General features: G+C 46.5%; 2 protein-coding genes across 4 annotated transcripts in view; both read left to right on the forward strand.

The window, feature by feature from the left end:
* The window catches only part of USP39 (ubiquitin specific peptidase 39), an 81,302-nt gene extending 71,464 nt beyond the window's left edge, over nucleotides 1–9,838 (forward strand). Inside the window, exons 14-16 of one of the 2 annotated variants that reach the window (XM_063617569.1) lie at nucleotides 7,212–7,334; nucleotides 8,266–8,354; nucleotides 8,862–9,838. The gene's annotated coding sequence lies outside the window, so the exon portion shown is untranslated. The remainder of the gene's footprint in view (nucleotides 1–7,211; nucleotides 7,335–8,265; nucleotides 8,355–8,861) is intronic. The other variant, XM_055243566.2, reaches the window with a different exon arrangement.
* GNLY (granulysin) lies at nucleotides 8,270–24,744 on the forward strand. Of its 2 annotated transcripts, XM_055243585.2 has the most exons (7): nucleotides 8,270–8,354; nucleotides 19,756–20,453; nucleotides 20,900–20,980; nucleotides 21,304–21,407; nucleotides 21,943–22,041; nucleotides 23,503–23,674; nucleotides 24,561–24,744. In XM_055243585.2, exons 2-7 carry the CDS (start codon nucleotides 20,402–20,404, stop codon nucleotides 24,569–24,571), a joined length of 519 nt encoding a protein of 172 aa, XP_055099560.1. In that variant the 5' UTR covers nucleotides 8,270–8,354; nucleotides 19,756–20,401; the 3' UTR covers nucleotides 24,572–24,744. The 2 variants fall into 2 exon arrangements, with proteins under 2 accessions (XP_055099560.1, XP_055099561.1); XM_055243586.2 differs by lacking the exon at nucleotides 20,900–20,980.
* The last annotated feature ends 1,436 nt before the right edge of the window (nucleotides 24,745–26,180 follow it).

The following is a 26,180-nucleotide window of genomic DNA, read 5'->3' on the forward strand; positions in this document are numbered from 1 at the left end:
ACAGAGGGAGTGCCATGGGACCATGGAGGCAGAGATTGGAGTGGCGCAGCTGCAAGCCCAGAACACTAGGGATTGCAGCAACCGCCAGAAGCCAAGAAGAGGCAGCGAAGGGTTCTTCCCTACAGCCTTTGGAGGGTGCACGGCCCGGATTTCAGACTTCTGGCCTCCATAGTCCTTAGAGAACACATTTCTGTTGCTTGAGGCCACCCAGCTTGTGGTGCTTTGTTCCAGCAGCCCTAGGAAATGCATGCAGCTGCCCACCGTATTTGCAGCCCATCCGTGTTTCCCCTTCCCCACACCAAGATGTGAGGCTCTGTTTTCCAAATCCAAATTGAACATTGGACGTGTTCGGTTTGGGGCAGGCACAGTTCGAGTCACTCTTGCTGTGCGTGAGGTCTATGACCAAAAAGTGTGATTGCAGTAGAGGCCTTGGGGAAGATCTGAGTGTTGAATCTCAGTGCAGAAATATTCTTTGAGTAAGTGTCCAAGATGGGTGACATTTGGCTCCTGCATCAGGGCTGTCCTCTTTCACCATCTGTCAGATGTCCGTTCCCCCAGGGCCCTGACGAAAGCTCATCTGCTCATCCTCCCTGCCAAGAATGTCCTTTCCCTCTGTCCCTAACTGGACACTCCCTGCAGGAAGGAAATGTGCTTGTCTGTTCATGGCTGATTCAGGCCCCAGCATGGTGCTGGGAACACAGTGGCTGCCTAATCAACCATCTGCCATTCCCTCTTTCTTCCTTGTTAATGGAACCCAAATTTTGTTCTAGTTCAGAGAGCTGATTCTGTGGCCTCACCCTGGGGACGCACCATGATCTGGCCACACCATCTTCCTTTGCCGGTAATTACTTAGGATAAGCATGTGTTTGGGTTCTGGTCAACCAGACTGACGCAAGTTGGCTGGGGACAGCATGGTGGGGGATCCTTCCAGGGAATGTTTTCATCCTGGTTAAAGCAGACAGATGAGGAGAAGTGCCCCTTTCTTCTTTTGGACATTCCCATGCAAGGCTAGGATGTCGAAACCATGGCAGCCATCTTGCCCCAAGAATGGGGAGACAGAAGAAGTACTGAGAAGGAGCTCAGAGCCTTGACACGGCCAAGATGCTGATTTAACCAATCCCAAGCCCTTATTGTTCTGTTTTTATAATTTCTACTTGGATATTCTGTTATGTGCAGCCCAAATAATCTCAATCAAAGGCAGAAGGAAGGAAAGACAGAAGGAAAGAAGAAGAAAGAAAAGAGGGAGGGAAGGAAGAAAGGAAGTTAGTTAGTACTTTGCATCCTTTTTGTGCAGGTTAAATTTCACATCCTCCAAGGAGGTCTCCCAGTTTCCCCAGACCTGGAACCCAATCCCCTCCCTCTTGCCATTGTACTATCTGTCCTTTGGGAGAGCTCTTAGCACCTGCCAGGCTTTGACTTGGGTGTTCATTTGGCCTGGAGGCTACACCTTGAGCCTCTCCCATGCCCCCTCCTGGGTGCACACACATTTGGTTCTGGCCGGTGTCCTCCTGCTGTAGTAGCCTGCTGGGAAGGAGCATGGGAGCCTGGGAGCCTCTCAGGAGAATCTGCTCCCTAAGGGATGAGAGAGTCAGACTGACCAATTCGACTCTCTGACAAAGCCCGTTATGAGAAGAGAGGAAGGGAGCTGAGCTTTTTTTTTTTTTTTTTTTTGAGACAATGTTTTGTTCTTGTTGCCCAGGCTGGAGTGCAATGGCGTGATCTCAGCTCACTGCAACCTCCACTTCCTGGGTTCAAGCAATTCTCCTGCCTTAGCCTCCCGAGTAGCTAGGATTATAGGCGTGCATCACCACGCCTGGCTAATTTTTGTATATTTTAGTAGAGACTAGGTTTCACCATGTTGGCCAGGCTGGTCTTGAACTCCTGACCTCAGGTGATCCGCCCACCTCGCTCTCCCAAAGAGCTGGGATTACAGGCGTGAGCCACTGTGCCCGGCCCGGGAGCTGAGCTTTTTATGGCATTTGTCATCTACCAGCCCAGCCCTGCCCCTTCAAGTAGAGCCTGGGTTCCAGGAAAGGAGAAAGCAAAGAAATCTGTTCCACTAACAACTTCAGGGGACCCTTTTGAAGTTCAAGTTGTTTGACTCTGGCATTGACTCCATTTTTAAGTCTACATTGGTATAACGTGAAGAAATAATGGTTCCATTCATTTATTCATTTCTATTATTTTTATTCAATTATAAAAATACATACTTGGCAATGTGCCAGACACTAGTCTAGGCACTGGAGATACAGCAGTAAACCAACCGGATAATGGGCTCAGCTTCCAGGAGCTTCCCTCCTAAGTGGGCGCTGTTCTTGGAGGCAGGTTTGTTCCTCATTGACCCCTGGAGCAGAAATTGCATCTAATTATATCTTCGGCTCTCAACACACCCTTGATGGGGCTTTGTCCATAGTGGGGGCTCAAAAATATTTTCTGAATTCAAGTAGTCCTGATATATTAACCCCATTCAGGACAAGCTTAATGTGAGAAGTTGCTCAACGCGGCACTTTCATATTTTATTCAAAAGCCAGAAATATCTGAGGGCAAAGGAAGAACTAAAAATAACTTGCAGCCTTTCTTAAAGTTGGTAAGAGAAGATTTGACCTTGGGGAATGTATTTATTGTTTTTGTGTTAATTAGTTAAATTCTGATTGCAAAAGTAAGTGTGTCAGGCATTTTTATGTTACAAAGCAGAGAGAACTCGATGCAAACTGACCTATAGGAAAGGGAATTTTCGCTTGAGCCCAGGAGTTCGAGGTCAGCCTGGGCAACATAGTGAGACTCTGTCTCAAAGAGAAAAGCAGGGGCAGGATTTTTGGTTCATGTAATTGAAAAATCTGGAAGTTGATCAAGTAGTTGCTGGCAAAGTTTATCCATGGGTACAAATCATGTCACCAAGATATGGCTTCTCCCTGTGCTCAGCCTCTGCTGTCTGGAGCCTCCAAGTCTTCCTCCATAGCAGTGAAAAGGCTACAGCTGTTCCAGATGTCACAGCTTCATCCACGTTGTCCAAGCAGACAGTGGGACTCCTTTGGTAGCTCTAGTACTAGTCTTGTTCTGTTGCCCAGGCTGGAGTACAGTGGCACGATCTCTGCTCACTGCAGCCTCAACCTCCCGGGGTTCAAGTGATCCTCCCGCCTCAGCCTCCCGAGTAGCTGGGATTACAGGCACCTGCCAGCATTCCCAGCTAATTTTTGTATTTTTAGTAGAGACGGGGTTTCACCATGTTGGCCAGGCTGGTCTGAAACTCCTGGCCTCAGGTGATCCTCCCGCCTAGGCCTCCCAAAGTGCTGGGATTACAGGCGTGAGCCACCGCGCTGGCCTAGCATATTTAAATTTTAATGCACACTGCCAATAGGTCTCCCAAGATGTCATGCTGACATCTTCTCTGAGCAGTATAGAAGACAGTGCCTTTCTCCTGACTGGACTTGTGAATCTTTTTCTTTTTTCATTTGTGGTAAAATACACATAGCCTAAAATTTGCATCCTAGGCCAGGAGCAGTGGCTCACGCCTATAATCCCAGCACTTTGGGAGGCCGAGACGGGTGGATCACCTGAGGTCAGGAGTTCTAGACGAGCCTGGCCAACATGGTGAAACCCCGTCTCTAATAAAAATACGAAAATTAGCTGGGCATGCTAGCGGGTGCCTGTAATCCCAGCTACTTGGGAGGCTGAGGCATGAGAATTGCTTGAAACTGGGAGGTGGAGATTGTGGTGAGCCGAGATCGCGCCACTGCACTCCAGCCTGGCCGACAGACAGTGAGACTCCATCTAAAATAAATAAATAAATAAATAAATTTACATTCTAACCATTTCCAAGTGTACATTCAGTGGCTTTAGGTACATTCACATTGATGCGCAACCATCACCACCATCCATCTCCAGAATGCTTTTCACCTTCCCAAGCAGAAACTCTGTGCCCATGAAACACTAACTCTCCTTTCCTCCCATCCCCTGACAATCATTCTACTTCCCGTCTCTAACTTCCTTTCCCCCATCCTCTGACAATCATTCTATTTCCCATCTCTAACTCTCCTTTCCCCCATCCCCTGACAATCATTCTACTTCCTGTCTCTACGATTTTCACTGTTCTGTGTCCCTCCTAGAAGTGGACTCATATAGTATTTGTCTTTTGGTGACTGGTTCATTTCACTTAGCAGAGTGTCTTTTGGTTTCATCCATGTTATCATGCATCTCTTATAATTTCCTTCCTTTTAAAGGCTGTGTGCATATACCACATTTTGTTTATGGAATTATGACCCTTTTAAATGTCCCTAAAATTGCACCTGTTGGCTGTAGCTGCGCCTATAGGTTGTAGCTGGAAGACATTCCTGCCCATTGTTGGTTTCTGTTCCTTTCTGCCTTTCTGGCCCAGCCTCCAACTGCTCTGGTCTAAGGAGATAAGAGGCCCACACAGGCCTCTGGCAGGGGCTGGGTCTCCTTTCTGCAGGAAGTACTTCAGGCCCCTCTTCTTGGTCTCTCCCTGAAGTAAGAGGCTTCAAGTGGAGTCCTGAGGGGCATGATGAGGGCTGTGCCCTGAACAGGTGCAAAGTGTGGAGGGAAAATGTGGAGCCTGAGGAAGCCATCTTGAGGCAGGAGCAGAGAAGGCCGAGTGGGCACCTCCTTAGTTGAGCTGCCTTAGGACAAGGGAGCAGTGATGGTGGCTTCAACAGGAAAAGAGAAGCTGATTCTGACTGGAAGGGCGCCAGCTGCCATTCCTGCAGGAACAAGTGTTTTCCCAGGAAGATGGGGTCAGGTCGCTGAATCTGATGGGCCCTGACTCTGTGCCCAAGCGCTGTTCCAGGCATAGGGTGGAGGTGACAGAAGGGGCAGCAGCCCTGCTCTCACCAAGCCACCTGTCTGAGAAAACACAACAAAGGCATTCCTTCAGCCACCAGGAGCCTCTGTCTCCAGGAAATTACCACGAAACCCCTAAGTGTAGTGGCTCAGGGCCACAGAGTTTCGTCCCATGCCCAGGCTCAGGCCCATCATATGTGGCCAGGGACTCCGCTCATCAGGCACCCCGGGGCGCAGGCTCACTTGCAGCGGTCGTCTTGAACACTGCCCATCATCATGCCAGGAGAAAAGAGAATTCTGGGGTCTCTCCCTGGCTGTTAAATGTTCCAGTTGGGAAGGAACAGGCTTAACTTCTGCTCAGGAAGCAACCTAGCAGGACGCCACCCAGCCTTCCCAACCCTCACTCCCAAACACAGGGCGGCCAGGAGTGCAATTCCGAGCAGGACCGGAAGGTGGCGCCCAAGAGCCAGGTGCAGATGCACCGCCCTGGGCAGCGCGATCCCCACACCTTGCCCTTCGCGGACTTCGCTGCATCCAGCTTTCTTGGGCCCACGCACCTGTTGAGGAAGGCGCTCCTTCATTACAGGCGGCAGCACCGAGTACCTGGGCTTTACAACATTTTAACCTCCCCTCCCCTCCCCTTATTTTTCTTTTCTTTTTTTTTTGACAGAATCTCACTCTATGGGCCAGGCTGGAGTGCAATGGCACGATCTCGGCTCACTACAACCTCTGCCTCCTGGGTTCAAGCGATTCTCCTGCCTCAGCCTCCCGAGTAGCTGGGATTACAGGCATGAGCCACCACACCTGGCTAAGTTTTGTATTTTTAGTAGAGACAGGGTTTCACCATGTTGGCCAGGCTGGTCTCGAACTCCTGACCTCAGGGGATCCACCTGCCTTGGCCTCCCAAAGTGCTAGGATTACAGGCGTGAGCCACCGTGCCTGGACAAGCTGTTCTTTCTTACTGTTTACGCTTATTTGTATTTTATTTTATTTTTTTTTGAGATGGAGTCTCGCTTTGTCACCCAGGCTAGAGTACAGTAGCACAATCTCAGCTCACTGAGACCTCTGCCTCCCAAGTTCAAGTGATTCTCCTGCCTCAGCCTCCCAAGTAGCTGGGATTATAGTTGCCCACCACCACACCTGACTAATTTTTGCATTTTTAGTAGAGGTGGGGGTTTCACCATGTTGGTCAGGCTGGTCTCGAACTCTTGACCTCAAGTGATCGGCTGGCCTCAGTGTCCCAAAGTGCTGGGATTACAGGTGTAAGTCACCACGCTGGGCCCACTTATTTGTAATTTGATCATTGTCTTCTCTCCCACTAGAAAGTAAGTTCCATGAGGGCAGGCCCCATGTTCGTGTTTACTCATCTTTGTGTTCTCAGTGCCTGGCAGAGTACCTGGCACAGAGTAGCATTCACTTGGTATTTGCTGAATCAATGAACATGACCGAGGGCTGCATTCTGAGGTCTGGAGGCTTTGCAGACTGGTTGGGGGTACCATCCTGAAGGCTTTCAGAGCAACTACTGAGAGAGACTCCAACCAGCCTGGAGCTCCACTTGTAGCAGAGCCCCAGTGTTCTGGCTGGGCAGGGAGTAGGGCAGTTCTGAAAACTGACAGGGAGGTCTGCTCCCAGCCCAGCCCCCAGGGGCTCTTGTCCAAGTCCCAGTGACAGGATGTCTGCAAGTAAATGCTGAAGGAGTTGCTTCAGCTAAAAGCTCCAGGACATGTAGGTTCAAATGCCCTAACAAACTGGGAAACCAGAGTGGAGGGGAGACATTCTCATTTCAGGATAGGCCCTGGCGGCCTTGGGGCCTCCAGGGTGCTAGGGGACACAGCCCAGCTCTGCATCCCTGGCAGAGATGGCCACATCCAGCAGGCCCTGGTGGCAGGGCAGAGAGAACAGCACCCTGGGGACCAATTATCCTGGGAAACAGGCTGGTGCCTATCCAGATGGTGGTGCCAGGCACTGCCACCGTACAACTGGCTGATTTGGTGAATAAGTTGCAGACATAATTGAAGGGCAATTTGTTGGGGATGTAAAGTACTGCAATGGCCCACAGGGTAAGAGACAGTAAAATAAGGGTAAATGTCACCACTCAGAATTTACACACAGGTTGGTATGCCTCAGGAAACTTAGGTTAATAATGAAAAAGAAAAAAACACAACAAAACGAAACACTGGAGAAATACTGGCAGGATGTGTATCACCTTGTTGATAATGGTATTTCTTGGTAGAATTACATGTGGTCATTACTCATTGTCTTTGTACTTTGAAAAAAAAATTAAGCCAAAGAAAAAAATTCAGCCAAAGGAAAAAAAAAAAAACCTTCCTTTCCCAGTCAAATATACTAGCAAACAAGAAGCTGTTAGAAAACAATTCTCGCTAATGTCGATTTTGTCCTGTTTTGGTTGTGAGGATGAGGGGCTGGTGTGGATCAACAGTCCTGAGGGGGAAGCAGGAATCCCAGAAGATGGAGGGTCAGGCTGGGGAATGCAGTTCTGGAAGCTGAGAGCAGAGTGCCCAGTCCTTTCACATCAGGTATGAGTCAAACGCCAGGACAGGGGTGTGGTAAAGGTCAGGCACCAGGACACCCAGCGACAGAAGCCAGCAGCCAAGTGAGGCTGCAGGGGAGGCCAGGGTCATGTGGGTCATTCTGGGATGGAAGCTGATAGGTGGGAGGGTGGGGAAGGCAGGCAGGTAGGGCTCGCAGCCAGGTGAGGGTTCAGAGTGGGCGTATATGAGCCTCAGTTCTAAGGCCTCTGGATCCAAGCTGTCATCAACCATGGAAGTCAGACATGGAAATTGTCAGTGACTTTGGAGCCTCCCAAAGGAAGGGACCCACGTAGGGGAGGTCCTGGGGTGGGAGAGTTTTGAGAATTTATGTGGCAGAGAGCCTGTGCATGAGGGAGAAAGAGTGATGTAAAGGGTTAACTTCTGAAACCAGAGGCCTGGGTGAAGACTGAGCCTCTCTTGCAGCCTAGGAACTTAAGAAATGAGTTATGGACAGTTCAGATGAGGTCTGCTAACTCCCTAGGAAACTACTGACATTTTCTTTGTGTCATACTCCAAAGCCTGATACAAATGGTGGTGGCCATGTGGTCAGGAATGTTTTTTTTTTTTGGTAGAGATGGGGGTATCGCTGTGTTGCCCAGGCTGGCCTTGAACTCCTGGCCTCAAGTGATCCTCCTGCCTTGGCCTCCCAACGTGCTGGGAATACAGATGTGAACTGTTGTGCCCAGCCTCATTTCTTTTGGGTATATACTCAGAAAAGGGATTGCTGAATCATATGGTAATTCTATTTTTAAATTTTTAAGGAAACTTTGTACTGTTGTCCATAATGGCTATACTAATTTACATTTCCACTAATACTTCATTATGTAGATGTTTGTCAAAATATCATGTTGTATGCCTTAAATATATGCAATTTTTACTTTAACAAGTCAGCCCTCACACTTTTATCTATTTTTAGTTTGCCATAATGCTGCATTCAGGAGCTTCTGTTCAAGACACAAAGCCTGGCTGGCCTGTCATTTCTTAATAATCCAGCAAGCTTCCAGGGTGAGTAGGCTGCCTGGGCCCAGAATGGGCCCTTAGAGTCAGCTGATGCATAACTGTCTCTGTAACATCTATTTTAAAGGGCATCCAGGCAGGGCGCGGTGGCTCATGCCTGTTATCCCAGCACCCTGGGAGGCCGAGACGGGCGGTCAGGAGTTTGAGACCAGCCTGGCCAACGTGGTGAAACCCTGTCTCTACTAAAAATACAAAAATTAGCTGGGAGTGCTGGCACATGCCTGTAATCCCAGTTCCTCGGGAGGCTGAGGCAGGAGAATCGCTTGAACTTGGGAGGTGGAGGTTGCAGTGAGCTGAGATCATGCCACTGCCCTGCAGCCTGGGCAAAAGAGTGAGAATCTGTCTCAATAAATAAATAAATAAATAAATAAATAAAAGCCAACCGGGGGGGTGTATCCCACATGATGAGCAAAAACTATGGCATGTGGGGGCTGTTTCCAATCATCCATCCATTCACTCATCATCTAGATTTTCTTTCTTGTTTCTTCCTTGCAGACTGACTTCATCCTTCTGTCCATTCAATCATCCATCCATCCACTTATCCATCCATCTATCTAAAGGGGCACAAGGACACTTTTAGGGCTGATGGATGTGTTCACTGTCTTGACTGCTATGATGGTTTTACAGGTGTGTACATGTGTTAGAACTGGTAAAGTGGTACACTTTAAATGTGTGCATGTGAGTGTACCTTAATTATATCTCAATAAAGCTGGAAAAAAGGAAGGTAAATAACAGTAGGTCAAAACTGATAACACCCCACATATCCATGGACAAGACAATGGATAAGCTGTGGAATATCCATACAATGGAATACTGCTCAGCAGTAGAAAGGAACAAATTGCTCAAATATATGACAACATGGACCATCTCACACATGAATGCTGATCAAAAGACGTCAGACGCAACAATCATTCTGTACGGTTCCATTTATATACACTTCAAAAACAGAGAAAACAGGCCTGGCATGGTGGCTCATGCCTATAATTCTAGCACTGGGAGGCCGAGGCAGGTGGATCACCCGAGGTCAGGAGTTCAAGGCCAGCCTGACCAACATGGTGAAACTCTGTCTCTACTAAAAATACAAAAATTAGCTGGGTGTGGTGGCGCATGCCTGTAATCCCAGCTACTCAGGAGGCTGAGGCAAGAGAATTGCTTGAACCTGGGAGGCAGACGTTGCAGTGAGCCGAGATCGCGCCATTGCACTCCAGCCTGGGCAACAAGAGCGAAACTCCAGCTCAAAACAAACAAACAAACCAGAGAAAACAGAGCTATGGTGTTTATGAGTATGTGCTCAGGTGGTAAAACTATAAAGAAAAACAAGAACACAATGATCATTAAGTCCTCCCTAGGGAAGGAGGAAGGGGTGGTCTCTGGGAGGGAAGATGATGGGGCTTCTGGGGAGCTGGCAGAGTTCATGACCCGGGTGGTTACGTGGATGTGTGCTTGATAATAAACCGTTGAGCTGTACATTTTGTTTTGTGCACATTTCTGAATATGTTTTACATTGTGTAATTTAAAATGGAGCAACATATATACACATGCTTGTATGGAAAGGTACAAAAAAGGAAAATTTTAACAGTTTTTCTTTGAGGAGAGAGGCTATGAACTAGTGGGGGCTTATATTCTTTTTCCTTATGCTTTTCATCAGTACATAAAAATGTCAAAAATACATAAAATATTTCCTTACACTGTTCATAAGGAAAATCCACAAATTTTCATCATAAATGCATGTATGAGAAAGCAAAGAAGGGGCTCTCCAGCTGCAGATACTGAAGCAAGGACTGGGGATCTAAGCAGGAGACAGAAGAGGCAATGGCTTGTGTGTCTACGTGAGAGAGAGTGTGTGTGTGTCTATGTGAGAGTGTGTATGTGTGTCTATGTGAGTGTATGTGTCTACATGAGAGTATGTTTCTATGTGAGTGAGAGTGTGTCTATGCGAGTGTGTCTATGTGAGTGTGTCTACATGAGAGTATGTTTCTATGTGAGTGAGTGTGTCTATGCGAGTGTGTCTATGTGAGTGTGTCTATGCGAGTGTGTCTATGTGTGTGTCTATGCGAGTGTGTCTATGTGAGTGTGTGTCTATGCGAGTGTGTCTATGTGAGTGTGTGTTTATGCGAGTGTGTCTATGTGAGTGTATGTGTCTATGCAAGAGTGTGTGTGTGTGTCTATGTGAGGGAGTGTGTGTGAGAGTGTCTATGTATGTGTGTATGTGAGAGTGTGTTTGAGTGCATGCATATGTGTGTGTGCCTATGTGTGTGTGTGCCTATGTGTGTGTGTGTCTATGTGAATGTGTGTGTGTCTATATGAGTGTGTGTCTATGTGAGTATGTGTTTGTGTGTCTGTGTGTATATGTAAGAGTTTGTGTGCGTGTGTGTGTGTGTGTGTGTGTGTGTGTAGTGGAATGGGGGCCAGGAAGATGAAGCAGTGGGGGCTTCAGAGAGACTGGAAGCCTGAGAAAGATTTACCCCGCCATCGCTGGCTTTCAAGGGATGGACAGGACCGTGAGCCTGGAGAATGACCCTCCGATAACAGCCAGCACGGAAAGGGGGATCTCAGTCCTACAACCACACGGCACTGAGCTCTGCCAACAATGTGGCATGAACCCAGAAACAGATTCTTCTCAGATCCTCCAGGTTAGAGCCCGGCCAGCCCACATCTTGACTTTGGCCTTGTGAGAACCAGTCGAGCACACCCAGTCTTCTGACTGCCAGAACTGTCAGATAATACACGGGTGTTATTTTAACCCATTAGGTTTGTGGTAATTGCTGTGACACTAATAGAAAATTAATACAGTCAAGGGCAGTGGAAGTGATTTCTCAGCCTAAGGGAGTCCAGCTGGAAGGAAGGTAAAATGGAGGGTGAGAGAGTTGCCCGAGGCCTTTTTCTTTGTGTTGCTTTTCTCACTCATGTTTATATTTTGGGTGGCAAGCTGCTTCCGAGGAGTTGTTTTTTGTTTTTCAATTTGATTAAAATGTTCATTTGTTTATATCATAAAGTTGGTAGTAAATTTTGTATTTACATAGCAAATTAATATTTATAATATACAATGTCCCGGAACAGGCCTAACAAATGTTCTTGGAGTTGTTTTTTAAATTTAAAAACTTTTTTTGAGATGGGGTCTCACTATGTTGTTCAGGCTGATCTCAAACTCCAGGGTTTGAGTGATCGTCCCACTTCAGCCTCCCTAGTGCTGGGATTACAGGCATGAGTTACCATGATTGGCTGGAATTATTTTGTTTTTAAAATAAAATACTATTGAATAAATAATACCATATCCCCAAAAGATACATTCTGAAGAGGTGTGAAAGTTAGAGGGGAAAGGCTTTCATCCATTTTTTTTTCTGTTTTTGAAACTGGGTCTCAGTATGTTGCCCAGGCTGCTCTTAAACTGTGGGGCTTCCTGAGAAGCTGGGACTACAGGTGCCGGCCACTGCCTCAGGCTTCAGCTTGTTTTTTATATATCCTGACTCATCATTCTTTTCCAATCATAAAATTATGATTCTTATTGTAGTTGTAAATTTTAATTCACTTTAACATGGCAACATATTAACAGATTCTTATTGAGCAAATTTTCAAGATTATAAATTGTATGTGGAAAGAAGCAGCATTTCAAGTTGACAAATGGATCCACAGGTAATTCAATGTCTCCTAAATTAAGCTTGTGACGATTAAACCAATAAACTAGTGATGACAAAACTATTGACAAAGTACAACCAGGGAACTCATCTCAGTGCTAGAATCTGTACCTTAAGAAAAAGGATGATTACGGGCTGGGCGCGGTGGCTCACGCCTGTAATCCCAGCACTTTGGGAGGCCAAGGCGGGCGGATCACGAGGTCAGGAGATCAAGACCTTCGTGGCTAACACGGTGAAACCCTGTCTCCACTAAAAATACAAAAAATTAGCTGGGCGTGGTGGTGGGCGCCTGTAGTCCCAGCTACTCGGAGAGGCTGAGCCAGGAGAATGGCGTGAACCCGGGAGGTGGAGCTTGCAGTGAGCTGAGATTGCACCACTGCACTCCAGCCTGGGCGACAGAGCAAGACTCCATCTCAAAAAACAAAACAAAACAAAACAAAACAAAAAAAAAAAAAAAGAAAAAAGATGATTACTTGAAGTGGTACAAATGGCAACCAGGTACCAAGAAAAAAGTGAGTTTGGGCAAGTGTAATTTTTTAGAACCCACAATATATCTAGAATGGGATGAAAGAGAAGAAGATATAGGATAGTCTCATTCATATAGAAAGTTATCCTAAAATCATGTAACAAAGAGGTTATAAAAACCATAAAATCATCATGAAAAATGACAGCCACTAACGCTGAATGCTGATGTAGAAAGGACATTGATGAGAATAAACCTTCTGTGCCTTCAGGCTTTGGCAGATAGCTGGGTCTCCCAAAACGTAAGCAAGGACTGAAATCTAAATTGAAATTACTGCAAAGAAATAAAAATAATTTTAACGCTTAAGGGAAGCTTGCTTTTTGAGAAATTCAGGCAATCATCTATACAAACTATCAGGAAAACTGGATAATGCAAAAAGGCTTTAAGTAAAGGACATCATTTGAGTAAATAGGCAGATGTGGTATTTAGCAAACCTAGTGCCTGAAAGTACAGAATTCCTGAAATAGGAGATGATGAAAATGTTTACCAAAAGTAAGAGATTGATGGATGCTGGTGAAATGTAAAAATTTCCATACAATTTGATAGGTGTATTTTCCTCTCGTTCTTAGGGTGAGGCTATTTAATAATATTTTCCCAAGTGCAATCAGACAGTTAACATCTAGGGACTGCTTGTTTGCTGTGACTGGTGCTGAGAAGAGCAGTTCTCTAAATAAAGGGTCATCATTTTTTAAATTTCAGAAAGTCTTGTGAAACACATACCAAAAAATGCTGCTTCACTTTATTTTCCATCATCTGCTTTCTCCCATAGGTCTTTCTTGGCTGATTATCTCCCTATTTTATTTCTGTTTTACTGCCTTTAATTATCTCATTTTGAGTCCCTGGCATTTTGTTTTGTTATATCAAAATGTCACGTGAATAAGCTCTGAGTCATTTGCACAAGTTGGGGAGAAAGCAGGAGAGGGATCTGCTCCCAGCTGGACATCCCTCTGAAGTCTCCTGCCCCTCGCCGACCCCCGCCATCTCCCTGGCCACCCAGAATCATCATGGTCCGGGTCCTGGGTTGGCTGATGCTCAGCTCCCCTGCACTGGAAAACTCTTCCTAAAACTTTATTGAGAGAGAAAAAAGATGGCTTAGAAAAAATAGAAAGTCATACTATGATCTGCTGGGCTCAGTGGCCATGCCTGTAATCCTAGCACTTTGGGAGGCCGAGGTGGGCAGATCACTTGAGGCCATGAGTTCAAGATCAGCCTGGCCAACATGGTGAAAACCAGTCTCTATTAAAAATACAAAAATTAGCCAGGTGTGGTGGCGGGCGCCTGTAATCCCAGCTGCTCTGGAGGCTGAGGCAGGAGAATCAGTTGAACCCGGGAGGCAGAAGTCGCAGTGAGCCAAGATCACACCACTCACACCACTGCACTCCAGCCTGGGCAGCACAGCCAGACCCGTCTCAAAAAAAAAAAAAAAAAAAGTTATACTATGATCATGGCTGAAAGAGTGACTATAAAGAAGTGAATTTTTTCCGTATTAGTTTTTAGTTATAACAAAATATAAAGTGAAAATTATAATCTGATATATTACTGGTCAAAATAATTTATATTTAGCATTTAGTAGATATTTAATATTTAGTATATAAAATTCTACCTTAATATACTTTTAGCATATAAAGTATTATAGTATATAAAATATTACCCAAAGTACAATTTAAAAGTAAAGGAATGTCAAAGGAAAATATCAAAAAGAAAACTGCAGGATTAGATAATGTGGTGTTAATAGAACACTAGACATTTGGGTCAATTAGACAGAATGTATAGGTCAGAATTTGATCCTATTACATATAATTGAATATACAATAAAAGAACCATTTCAGATCAATGGAGAGGGGGGGAAGTATACAATCAGTACCTTTAGACTAAGGGAATAGCATTTTGAAAAGAATACATTCCACCTCATACCTTCCTAAAATCAATTCCAGAGGATTAAAGTGTCACATTAAAAAATATGTCTAACTGTAAAAATTAGCAAAAAAAAATTTTCTAGGGAAAAAGAGGCAATCACAACTTTCTAAACTGAGAAAATATGTCATAAAGAAATATACATATTTGATTATACAAAATGAAAACTTTCTATGCATAAGAACCTTATGGAAATTTAAACATCAATCAAGAATTGACAAAATATTTGTAGCAAATATATCAAAACATTAATGTATTTTTAATAAAGAAGTCTTACAAATTGAAAAACATAGTAGAGTCCAGTAGATATTGGGCAAGGGACATAAAAAGACAATTTCAAAATAAATGTAAATGTAAACAAATACCTGGGAAAATATTAAACTTAATTTGTAGTCATTGAAATGGAGATAAAAATAGGTGTTAGTTTCACTCATTACATTTGCAAAATAAAGAGTGTGACAATATTCAATGCTGGTGAGAGTTCAGGGAACTCTCATACAATGTTGGCAGTGTTGTAAATAGGTACAATCCTTTGGGGAAGTATTTGATATTGTCCATTGGGAGCCGTAAAATTGTGACTTAAGAATCTTTTTTGTCCGGGTGCGATGGCTCACACCTGTAATCCCAGCACTTTGGGAGGCCAAAGCGGGTGGATCACCTGAGGTCGGGAGTTCTAGACCAGCCTGACCAACATGGAGAAACCCCGTTTCTACTAAAAATACAAAATTAGCCGGGTGTGGTGGCACATGCCTGTAATCCCAGCTACCCACGAGGCTGAGGCAGGAGAATAGCTTGAATCCTGGAGGCAGAAGCTATGGTGAGCTGAGATCATGCCATTGCACTCCAGCCTGGGCAACAAGAGGGAAACTCCCTCTCAAAAAAAAAAAAATAATTTTTTGGATAATTTTAAAATTGAGATATAATTTACATATAACAAAATGCTTAAATCTTAAGTGTCCAGTTTGAAGAGTTTTGATAGATGCACACTCATGCAATTCACAAGCTAATTAAGATATAGAATACTTTCACTATGTAAGAAAATACCCCTGTGCCAGCCCAATAACCCTCACATCTTCCTCCCACCTCCTACCATTTTTCTGATTTCTTTTGCCATAGATGAATTTTGCTTGTTCAAGAACTTCATACAAATGGAATCATACAGAATGTAGTCTTTTGTGTCTGGCTTCTTTTTCCTCCTTTTTTTTTTTTTAAAGATTTATTCATTTTATTGCATGTATTAGTAGTTCATTCCTTTTTATTGCCAAGTAGTTATGTATAATATTGTATGGCTCTACATTAATTTCTTCATCCATTGACCTGTTGATGGACATTTGGGTTATGTCTAATTTTTGGCTGTTATGAAGAAGCTTCTGCAAACAATCTTTTATTTATTTATTTATTCATGCTTCCTTTTTTCATTTTCTTTGAACAACCTTTTAAAACAATTTTTTTATTGTGGTAAAATACATATAACATAAAATGTGTACAACAGAAAATGATAAGGGAGGTGATAGATATGTTAATTACCTTGATTTAATCATATCAAGTGGTATACATATATCAAAACATCACGTTGTACTCATAAATATATAAAATTATGATTTGTCAATTAAAAATAATATTAATAAAAATAAATAACAAAATTAGCCATTTTAACCATTTTAAATGTACAATCCAGTGGCATTAATTATACTCACAAGGTCGTGGAATCATCTATTTGGAACTATCGATTTCCAAAACCATTCTCATCATCCCAAATGGAAAGTCTAACCAGTGGGCACTAAATCTTTCATTTCCCACTCCTTCCAGCCCTGGGTAACCTCTAATCTACTTTCTGTCCCTGTGAATTTGTTTTTTCATTTTATGTAAGTGGAGTCATACAATGTTTATCCTTTTGTGTTTGGCTTACTTCACTTGGTATAATTATTTCAAGGTTCATTCATGTTGTAGTATGTATCAGAACTGTGTTCCCTTTTTTGGCTGAAACATATTCCATTGTATATGTAGAGCACATTTTGTTTATCCACTTTTAAAAATTTTAATTTTAATTTTTCTTAGAGACAGGCTCCCACTGTGTCATCCAGGCTGGAGTGCAGTGGCATGACCTTGGCTCACTGTAGCCTCAACCTCCTGGGCTCAAGTAATCCTCTCACCTCAGCCTCCTGAGTAGCTGGGACTACAGGCACATGCCACCATGCTCAGCTAATTCTTGAATTTTTCTGTAGAGCTGGGGTCTACTATGTTGCTCAGGGTGGCCTCAAACTCCTGGCCTCAAGCCATCTTCCCACCTTGGCCTCCCAAAGTGCTGGGATTATAGGTGTGAGCCACTATGCCCGGTTTGTTTATCCATTTATTTGTCAATGGACAAGTGGGCTTTTTCCATCTTTTGGCTATTGTGAATAATGCTTCTATGAACATTGATGTACAAGTATCTGTTTCAATCTGCTTTTATTTCTTTTGGGTGTGTACCTAGGAGTGGAATTGCTCGGTTACATGTCTGTGAACATTCTTGTATAAATCTGTGTATGTAGAGGTGTTTTCATTTAGTTTGGGTAAATACGTAGAAGTGAAATTGTTGAGTCACAGGGCAGGTGTATGCTCAACTTTCTAAAAAACTGTCAGTCCAGTTTTCAGTTATTAGTGTTTTATATTCCCACCAACAATGCTTAAGAGTACCAGTTGCTCCACAGACACATCAGCATTTGGGTTTTCTGTCTTTTTAATTTTAGTCATGTTGATGCCATCATCTCAGTATAGTTTTAATATAGAATTTCTTGGCCAGGTGCAATGGCTCATGCCTGTAATCCCAACACTTTGGGAGGCCGAGGTGGGTGGATCACTTGAGATCAGCAGTTCAAGACCAGCCTGGACCAAGATGGTGAAACCCCATCTCTACTAAAAATACAAAAATTAGCCAGGCATGGTGGTGTGTGCCTGTAATCCCAGATACTCAGGAGGCTGAGGCAGGAGAATTGCTTGAACCCGGGAGACAGAGGTGGCAGTGAGCCGAGATCACGCCACTGCACTCCAGCCTGGGCGACAGAGTGAGGCTGCATCTCAAAAAAAAAAAAAAAATTTCTTTGTGATTTACGATGTTGAGCAGGTTTTCAAATGTTTTGATCATTCTTATCTTCCTTTGCGAATTACCTGTTCAAATATTTTGCCCATGTAAAAAATTGGATTGCTTTATTATTATTATTGCAGTAGTAGTTGATATAATAAGGAGTCTGCAAACAGACCCACAGGCAACTGATATTCAACCAACGTGCCAAAGCAATTCAATGGGAAAAGAAAAATCTTTTCAAGAAATTGATATGAACCAACAGAACCTCAACCCAGCTCACACTATACATTAATTTGAGATGAGTCATAGACCTAAATGTCAAAGTTAAAATTATAAAAGTTCTAGAAAAAAACATAGAGGCGATTTTTATGATAGTGTCAGTGAAGATTTTCTGAAGAAGATACAGAAGGCAATATTTCTTTTTTTTTTTTTTTGAGACGGAGGCTCTGTTGCCCAGGCTAGAGTGCAGTGGCGCAATCTCGGCTCACTGCAAGCTCCGCAGAAGGCAATATTTCACACAGGAATTCTTTGGGGGCCTGGGACTGACTTGCAATGGGCCAGTTCCTGGGGTACCATGGGTGGGAACTGGGTAAGACTTACACCAGGTTCTTATCACACGGGACCCCAGAGGCCTGGGTGGAGGCTTGTGACTAACTACATGAGCTTTGTCACGTACCCCTCAACACCTCAGACAAGGACTCACTGCGATATTTGATCTCACCAAGTTTCCCACAATAAAGAGACATGAGTCACCTTTCAAGACCCTTTTCTCCCATGAATGTGGTCTTCACACAGTGGTCAGGAGAGAGGGGGCCTGCTGAGACGGGGGAGTAGTGCCTGAGCTGGCGTCAAGAGGGTTAAGTGGCCCTGCACTGAAAACCTGGAGACTGAGATAGGGTAGGGCTGGGGGAAAACTTGGGCTTTGGAGTCATAGGGTCTGGGTTCAAATCCACAGACCATTCCCTTCCTAGCTGTGTGTTGGTGGGTAATTCACTGGATCTTTCTGAGTCCTGGTTTCCTCATCTGAGGTAAAACGAGTTTGCCGGTTGGTCTGAGAGCTGTTCTAGGCATGGTGGGGAGACCCTGACAGGCAGAGGCAGCCCTGCTCTCAAGCAGTTGATTTACAGCTGGGGAAACAAGCCAGCCACAAATGCAATACCTCAAACTCAACTTCTCACCAACAAGCTCCTTTTCCTAATTTTCACAGCCAGTCCCTCAGCCTCCTGGGCCCCAAATACTCTTGTCACCCAAGCTGTAAAACCTTTGCCTCCTCTCTCTTCTTTCTTGTAATCATATGGGTACAAAGTCCTACCAATTCTTCCTGAAATATGTTTCCTTATCAAAAAGTCCTGCAAAGCCAGGCGTGGTTGCTCATGCCTATAATCCCAGTACGTTGGAGGCTGGGAGGATCGCTTGAGTCCAGGAGTTCAAGACCAGCCTGGGCAACATATGGAGACCCATCTCTACCAAAAATTTTAAAATCAGCACTGGTGGTAGTGGCATGCACCTGTGGTCTCATCTACTTGGGAGGCTGAGGTGGGGGGATTGTTGGAGCCCGGGCGGTTGAGGCTGCAGTGATCTGTGATTGCACCACTGCACTGTAGCCTGAGGGACAGAGCAAGAACTTGTATCAAAATAAATAAATAAATAAAAGTCCTGCAGTAGCTGACACTGCCATTGCCTATACGATTCCCATTCCCTCATCCTCCCTAGCAGAATACCAATTTTGTTCAAAGTGTCAATGAAGGCCAGGTGCGATGGCTGATGCCTGTAATCCTAACATTTTGGGAGGCCGAGGCGGGCGGATCACCTGAGGTCAGGAGTTCAAGACCAGCCTGGCCAACATGGTGAAACCCTGTCTGTACTAAAAACACACAAATTAGCAGGGCATGGTGGCATGCGCCTGTAATCCCAGCTACTCAGGAGGCTGAGACAGGAGAATCACTTGAACCCGGAGGTGGAGGTTGCAATGAGCCAAGATCACACCATTGCACTCCAGCTTGGGTGACAAGAGTGAAACTCTGTCTCCAAAAAGAAAAACAAAACAAAAACAAACAAACAACAACAACGAAAAGCAAAGTGTCAGTGAAGGTCCAGCAAAAGACTCCCTTCCTATTGCCCTTTGCAGCCAGGGTCATCATGTGACACAGTTCAGATCAATGAGATGGAGGCTGAGGGTCCCTGGGAAAGATGTTTTTCCTACACAGGTACCACCTCTTTCTGCTTCACTCTTTCCATTTTCCACGTGAACAGGCCTTGTAGCCTGGAGGAGCTACAGCTGCCGTTTTGAGATGCTGAGGCACCCTGTCTGAAGCACTCAACTTGACTACTGGGTGAGCCCTTGGAGAGGCTTCCCAGCCTCTGCTCTTCAAGCCGAAGTACCACAGGGGATACAAGTCCCAGAGTTACAGGACCTCAGCTATGGTTCATGTGTAAAGGGAACCATTAGGCAACCAGGGGAAATAATGAAGAAGATCTATATTTACAAATGTGGAAAGATGTTCGTGGTATATTGTTAAATTAAAAAGCTGTTTAAAAATAGCTTTTGGGTCAAGTGAGATGACTCACTTATACTTTTAGTATAAGTATGTCCCATGCAATATCTGGAACATACTTGTACTAAGGGGTTTCTCCCTCCATCAGCACATCCCAGGCATCCCGGCAGCTGCTGGCCTCCAGCAACCCCACATTCTAGTTGTGTGGGAGTGGGGTGTGGCATGGACCCTGTGGGCTACCACTGCCCTGAGCTTCTTCTTCACACACTGGTATTTGTATTTGTGGTAAACCCAGTGACATGGGGGAGATGACATACAAAAAGGGCAGGACCTGAGAAAGATTAAGTTGTAGGCTCCCTGCCCATAAAACAGGGTGTGAAAGGCATCTCAGCGGCTGCCCCACCATGGCTACCTGGGCCCTCCTGCTCCTTGCAGCCACGCTCCTGGGCAACACAGGTAAGGCCTTCTCCTCGGGATCGATCCTGATGGCCCACCCAGCCACGCACTATCAGACTGGCTGAACCTGGAGCATGGACTCTGTGGGCACCCAGGTGCCCCTGCCTCCTCCCAGCCTTCTCCCCTGTCATGGAGGCCCGGCCCTCCCCTCAGAGCCAGGCTTAGCCCAGTGTGCTGCCCAGTCTGTCACTGGCCTGGCCAAGGAGGAGAGACAGGCCAGGGATTCTGGTCCTAACTCTACTGGCCACACTGTTTGGCCTGAGACCCCCCTTTCCCTCCCAAGCCCCTGCCTCCACATCTGTGTGGTGAAGGCCATTGGCCCTTATCGGTGGGTCTGCGTTTCATCGGGCCTACACTGTCTAGGATTGTGCAGGGCTGGTGAGAGAACGAGATCTCTTCCATGTTCAAGGCAGACTTCCTGCCGCCTGCACCCTGCTCTCTCCCAGGCCTTGGGGTCAGTGTGAGCCCCAAGGGCAAGGACACTTCGGGAAGGGAGAGTGGATTTGGCTGGGCCATCTGGATGGAAGGTAAAAAAAGAAAATCTCTTGAAAGGAGATTGAGGGAAGTTTCTAGACAAACCGACCCCCAAATCTGTGTTGCTGGGAGAACAGAGGAGAAGAGAGAGTCTCGCCCTCCTGGCTTTCTAGAAGGAACGTGAAAACATGTGTTTGTGCTGAGAGTGGGTCAGAGCGGCCCCAGGGCAAAGCATGTGGACAGGTATCCTGGCCCCCTGCTAGGCCCAGCTCCTGTCCTAGGCCCTGGTCACCTCCTGGACTCCCACAAGCCAGGAGAACGGGCTTTCCCTCTCCTTCCGCCTGCAGAGGGGAAGCTGAAGTCTGGTCTTCCTCAGGTCTGGTCTTCTCTTGTCTGAGCCCTGAGTACTATGACCTGGCAACAGCCCACCTGTGTGACGAGGAGAAATCCTGCCCGTGCCTGGCCCAGGAGAGCCCCCAGGTACGTGTTGGCTCTCTGCTCACCTGCCACAGTCTCTCTCCTTTCCCTCCTCCCTCGGTGGCTCCTGGGGTGAGGGCTGGAGCTCTCTAATGGTCAGGAGGTGGGAGTGGAGGCTGGGCTGTTTCTGACGATGCTGGTTTTGTCGAATTCACGTCTGGCCAGGAGGGCTACAGATACCTGGTAGACTCCCCCAGGAGGATCCTCTGGCGTCTCACCCTCCAAGGAGCCTGGGGCTGCAGAACCCAAATAGGCAGACTCCCCTGGGAGTTCCTCAATAGGAGAGGGGCAAGTGCAGGGCTGGGAAAGTACTGGGGGTGTGGGAGGCTGTTTCTGGGGTGTCTCAGAGCCTCTAAGACAAGCAAAAAGGTGGGCAGGGGCCAGGCAGCCACTTCAGGCCTTCAGTGTATCCATGCTCTGGGAAGCGATCACGGACATACCTGCCGGCCTCAGAAACACCAAGGGCCCCTTTCTTGGGCATTTTCACGCACTCCCAGAGTGTCTGAGAGACCATCATAGGGGCTTTCTTTCCTGACAGGGCGATCTGTTGACCAAAACACAGGAGCTGGCCTATGACTGCAGGACCTGTCTGAGGATAGTCCAGGCACTGAAGGAGATGGTGAAACAGCCCACCGAGGTGAGGCTGAGGGGCTACAGAGCCTCCTGTCTGCTGCTCAATGGAGGGGCCAGCCTGTGACCAGATCGGGGATCGGGGAGCCCGGGGGCATCTTGCACAGTGGTCCTGGGGCACCTTGCACAGTGATCCTGGGGGAGGGCTTCCTAGAAGGGAATCTGTGAGTCCCCATGTGTCTGTGGATGAATTTCAGAGAACTTGTGAAATTGTTAGTGACTCTCTGGAACTGTGTAAGTCAGAGGGCAGAGTATACATGTATACTCAAAGAGGGCTTGTCCCAGAGAAGTTAGGAATCTTCCCCTAAAGCCCTAACATTTGTGTCCAAGGCAGAGCTTTGAGAAGCTAGTTCCCCAAGAGGCCTGGGTCAGGACTGAATAAATCCCAGATCTGCTACTTCCAAGCTGCATGGCTTTGGGCAAGTCACTTCCACTTTCTGAGCCTTGGTTATCTTATCTTTGAAATGGGATGGATAATAGTCCCTATCTTGCAAGTTGTCGAAGCTTTTTTTTTTTTTTTCTTGAGATAGGATCTTACTCTGAGACCCAGGCTGGAGTGCAGTGGTATGATCTTGGCTCACTGCAACCTCTGCCTCCCTGGCCCAAGCAATTCTCCTGCCTGAGCCTCCTGAGTACCTGGGGCTCCAGGTGTGCGCCACCATGCCCAGCTAATTTTTGTACTTTTGTAGAAACAGGGTCTCACTGTGTTGCCCAGGCTAGTCTCCAACTTCTGAGCTGAAGCAATCCACCTGCCTTGGCCTCCCAAAGTGTGGGATTACAAGCATGAGCCACTGCACCTGGCTGCTGAAGCTTTTTAAAAGAGCTGAGGGCTGGGATGTGCTTAGCTCCACGTCCAGCACGGAGTAAATGCTTAACGAATGACTGTTACTACCAAGAATTATTGTTTCACTCTCCCTTCTTCCCTCTCCTCTGCTGCCCGAAACTACTAAGCATCCTGGCACTGCAGGCTCACATTAGCCCTGGATACCCAGATTCATCCTCCTCCCCTGGGATGGCATAGAAGAGACTTTAAAACCGAATGAGCCAAGACTCCAAGCTCTGACCACACCTCCCACCCCCACCAGTCTTCTCTATGCACCCCCTCTAGCTGGAGCCCCCAGCCAGGTTCTGGACCCAGGTAGCTACATGGCAGAGCATTTAATGTGTGCCTGGCAGCCATGGGCACCATTCTCCACACAGAAGGCAGGGGACAGGTGCAGAAGGGGCTGAGACCCCAGCAGGGCTAACTGTCCTTGTCTCAGGAGCCCTACCTGGCCAGGCTTGGGCCAGGCCTTGGGGACTGGGAGTAGGGCCCAGCCCCGTCTCTACAGTCTCTGGCCCCCTGGGCACCAGGCGCCAGCTCCTCGCACCCAGTACTCCCATTGCTAGGGCTGATGGAACCTGCAGGGTGGCAGAGCTGGGCAGGACTCACCCTATAACCATGTCCACTGTGGTGCTGCTGCTGCAGAAAAGCGTTTCCAAAGCTGTAACCCGGGTGTGTAAGAAGCAGAGATCACGATGGCGCGACGTCTGCAAACATTTCATAACGACGTATCAGCCTAGAGTTACCCAGGGCCTCGTGGCCGGAAAAACTGCCAAGGAGATCTGTGTGGACCTCGAGTTGTGCGGACCTTCTATGGGTGAGTGCAGAGGTGACAGCAGGGATGCCTCCTGAGGGTTGGAGACAGCTTCCCCCAGGATACATCAAAGCTGCCTTCTTACTCCCCCATCTCCCAGCATGGGCAAGTGTGGAGAATTGAGCAGATGGACTTTAGCTAGAAATGTTTGAGAAATACTGATTAGAGCTTGGGCTTCAGACACAGGTGGTCATGGAGTAAAATCTGGTCTCCATCTCTCCCTGGCTGTGTGACCTTAAGCAAATAACTTGATCTCTCTGAGCTTCAGTTTCTTCATCTGTGAAGGGGAGATTGCAATCCTGATTTTTGAGATTGGAATGAGAATTGAAGGAGGTCACCGTGTGTGTGGACCTGACCCTGGGGAAATGTCCTCAGACTGAGGCTATTCAAGGTCATCAGACCCTCAGTCAAACTCCAATCCCAGCCCAGCACAGGCCCCTGGGGTCGGGAGCTGGGGCCATATCCTCCCCCACAATCCTGGACCCTGAGAGCTGGGCTAGGGATCCCTTCAGGCAGGGGAGCGTGAGGCCTTTCCCTCCATGGCTGCTCAGGCTGTGCCTGGAGAGAACAGGTCTCGGCTGTAGGAAATGGGGCCAGAAAGGGGCTTCGGTGATTGGCTCTGGCAGCTCAGCTGGCCCTTGCCGATGCTCTGGGATTTTATGCTAGCAGATCGGGGGTCCCCTCCATTTCCTGTCATTGGAGCTTGTGACTTTTCTATTCAAGACCCCACAACCTGCTCAGGCTGCCGACTGGCTTCCACGATGTGCCTCTGGGTGTGTTCAGTAGGGGCAGGTGGCTCTGGGACCTTAAGCAAGTAACATTCTGAGTGCCTGCTTCTCCTTGAGGACCCACCACATCTGCCCACAGCTGGCTGTTCTCTCCGCTCCAGGTCCCCTCTGAGCCTTCTCACCCTGTCCTGTGGAAGAAGCACAGGCTCCTGTCCTCAGATCCCGGGAACCTCAGCAACCTCTGCCGGCTCCTCGCTTCCTCGGTCCAGAATCCACTCTCCAGTCTCCCTCCCCTGATTCCCTCTGCTGTCCTCCCCTCTCAGGAGAATAAAGTGTCAAGCAAGATTTTAGCCGCAGCTGCTTCTTCTTCGGTGGATTTGAGGGGTGGGTGTCAGTGGCATGCTGGGGTGAGCTGTGTAGTCCTTCAATAAATGTCTGTCGTGTGTCCCATACACTGTTGTAGATGTTATGGATTTAGTGGTGAACGAGACAACCTTAACAGCATTCACACAGTTAGTCGTGAAATGCTTACTGAGCACTCACCACAGCCATGTGTTATTCAGAGAGGCCAAGGCACACAGTGGCTATGTCCCCAGAAGCTCTCAGACCGGTGGGAGAGACCAGCAGGGTTAGAGGCTTTTTTGTTTTGTTTTTGGTGAAAAGGAGCAGAAGCCCATCCTCTTGCTTCTTGCAACAGGCAGCCTTCCTTTGCTGTTTCGGGGGAGTGTATCATTTAGGGCCCTTTTGGTTGCAAGCAACAGAAGTCTCAGCACATTCTGGCCTAATCAAAAAAGGTAATTAACTGGTTCAAATAATTAACCAGTTCACGGGTATGTTCAGGCACAGAATGATCCAGAAATATGTGGCGTCACCAGAGCCCCGGTCCTGTTTTATTGCAATTTTTCGTTCTCTCGACCTCTGTATATTGAAATTGTCTTCAGGTTCGCTTCTCTCTTGGCAGCAGAAATGGCTTCATCAGGTCCACATTTTACCTCTTTACAGTGCATCCATCAGAGGGAGAGAGCACTCCCTTGGAAAGAGATAGGAAGCTTCTTTCCCAGAAGTCCTATCAGTTATCTCCTCAGTTCTCATTGGCCAGTTCTCACAGGTCATTTGCCCACCCTCAGACCAATCACTGTGTCCTGGAGAATAATGGGGTACACTGATTGGCTTAAGCTAAGCAGGGCACACCCCTAGGGCTGAGATGGGGTCCATCTAACCCAATCACTTGGCTGACAATAAACATGAAAATCTGGGCTGCTGTTGGTGGGAAGAGGGAAAAATGGATGCTGGCCACCCAAGGAGTATGGTGTGTTATTCTGGGTTCAATCAAAGAAGCTGTTCAAGGGGACTACCGATGGCCAAATCTGGGGCTATTTGAGCCTCAGAATAGATAATGACAAGAACAGATTGTGATCCATTGAATAAAGCAGAATCCATAAATTCATATAAATACAAATAATACATGAATGAATAAACAAGGGAAAAGGAAACATGCTAGCTTACAATACAATTACAGTTAAGAAATGTAGACATAGTTGCAAAGTATATCCTACTAACATATTTGGTATAGTGAGTATATCAAATATTAACTTGATTTTTTAAAAGTTTTTATTGTTTATTTATTCTTTAGAGACAGAGTCTCACTTTGTCTCCCAGGCTGGAGTGCAGTGGCCCTTCTCAGGCATGGTCTTAGCACACTGTAGCCTCAAACTCCTGGCCTCAAGGGATCCTTCCACTTCAGCCTCCAGAGTAGCTGGGACTACAGGTGTGCAGAACTG

Source organism: Symphalangus syndactylus, chromosome 14 (assembly GCF_028878055.3).
Source record: "Symphalangus syndactylus isolate Jambi chromosome 14, NHGRI_mSymSyn1-v2.1_pri, whole genome shotgun sequence".
Classification (NCBI taxonomy): Eukaryota; Metazoa; Chordata; class Mammalia; order Primates; family Hylobatidae; genus Symphalangus; species Symphalangus syndactylus.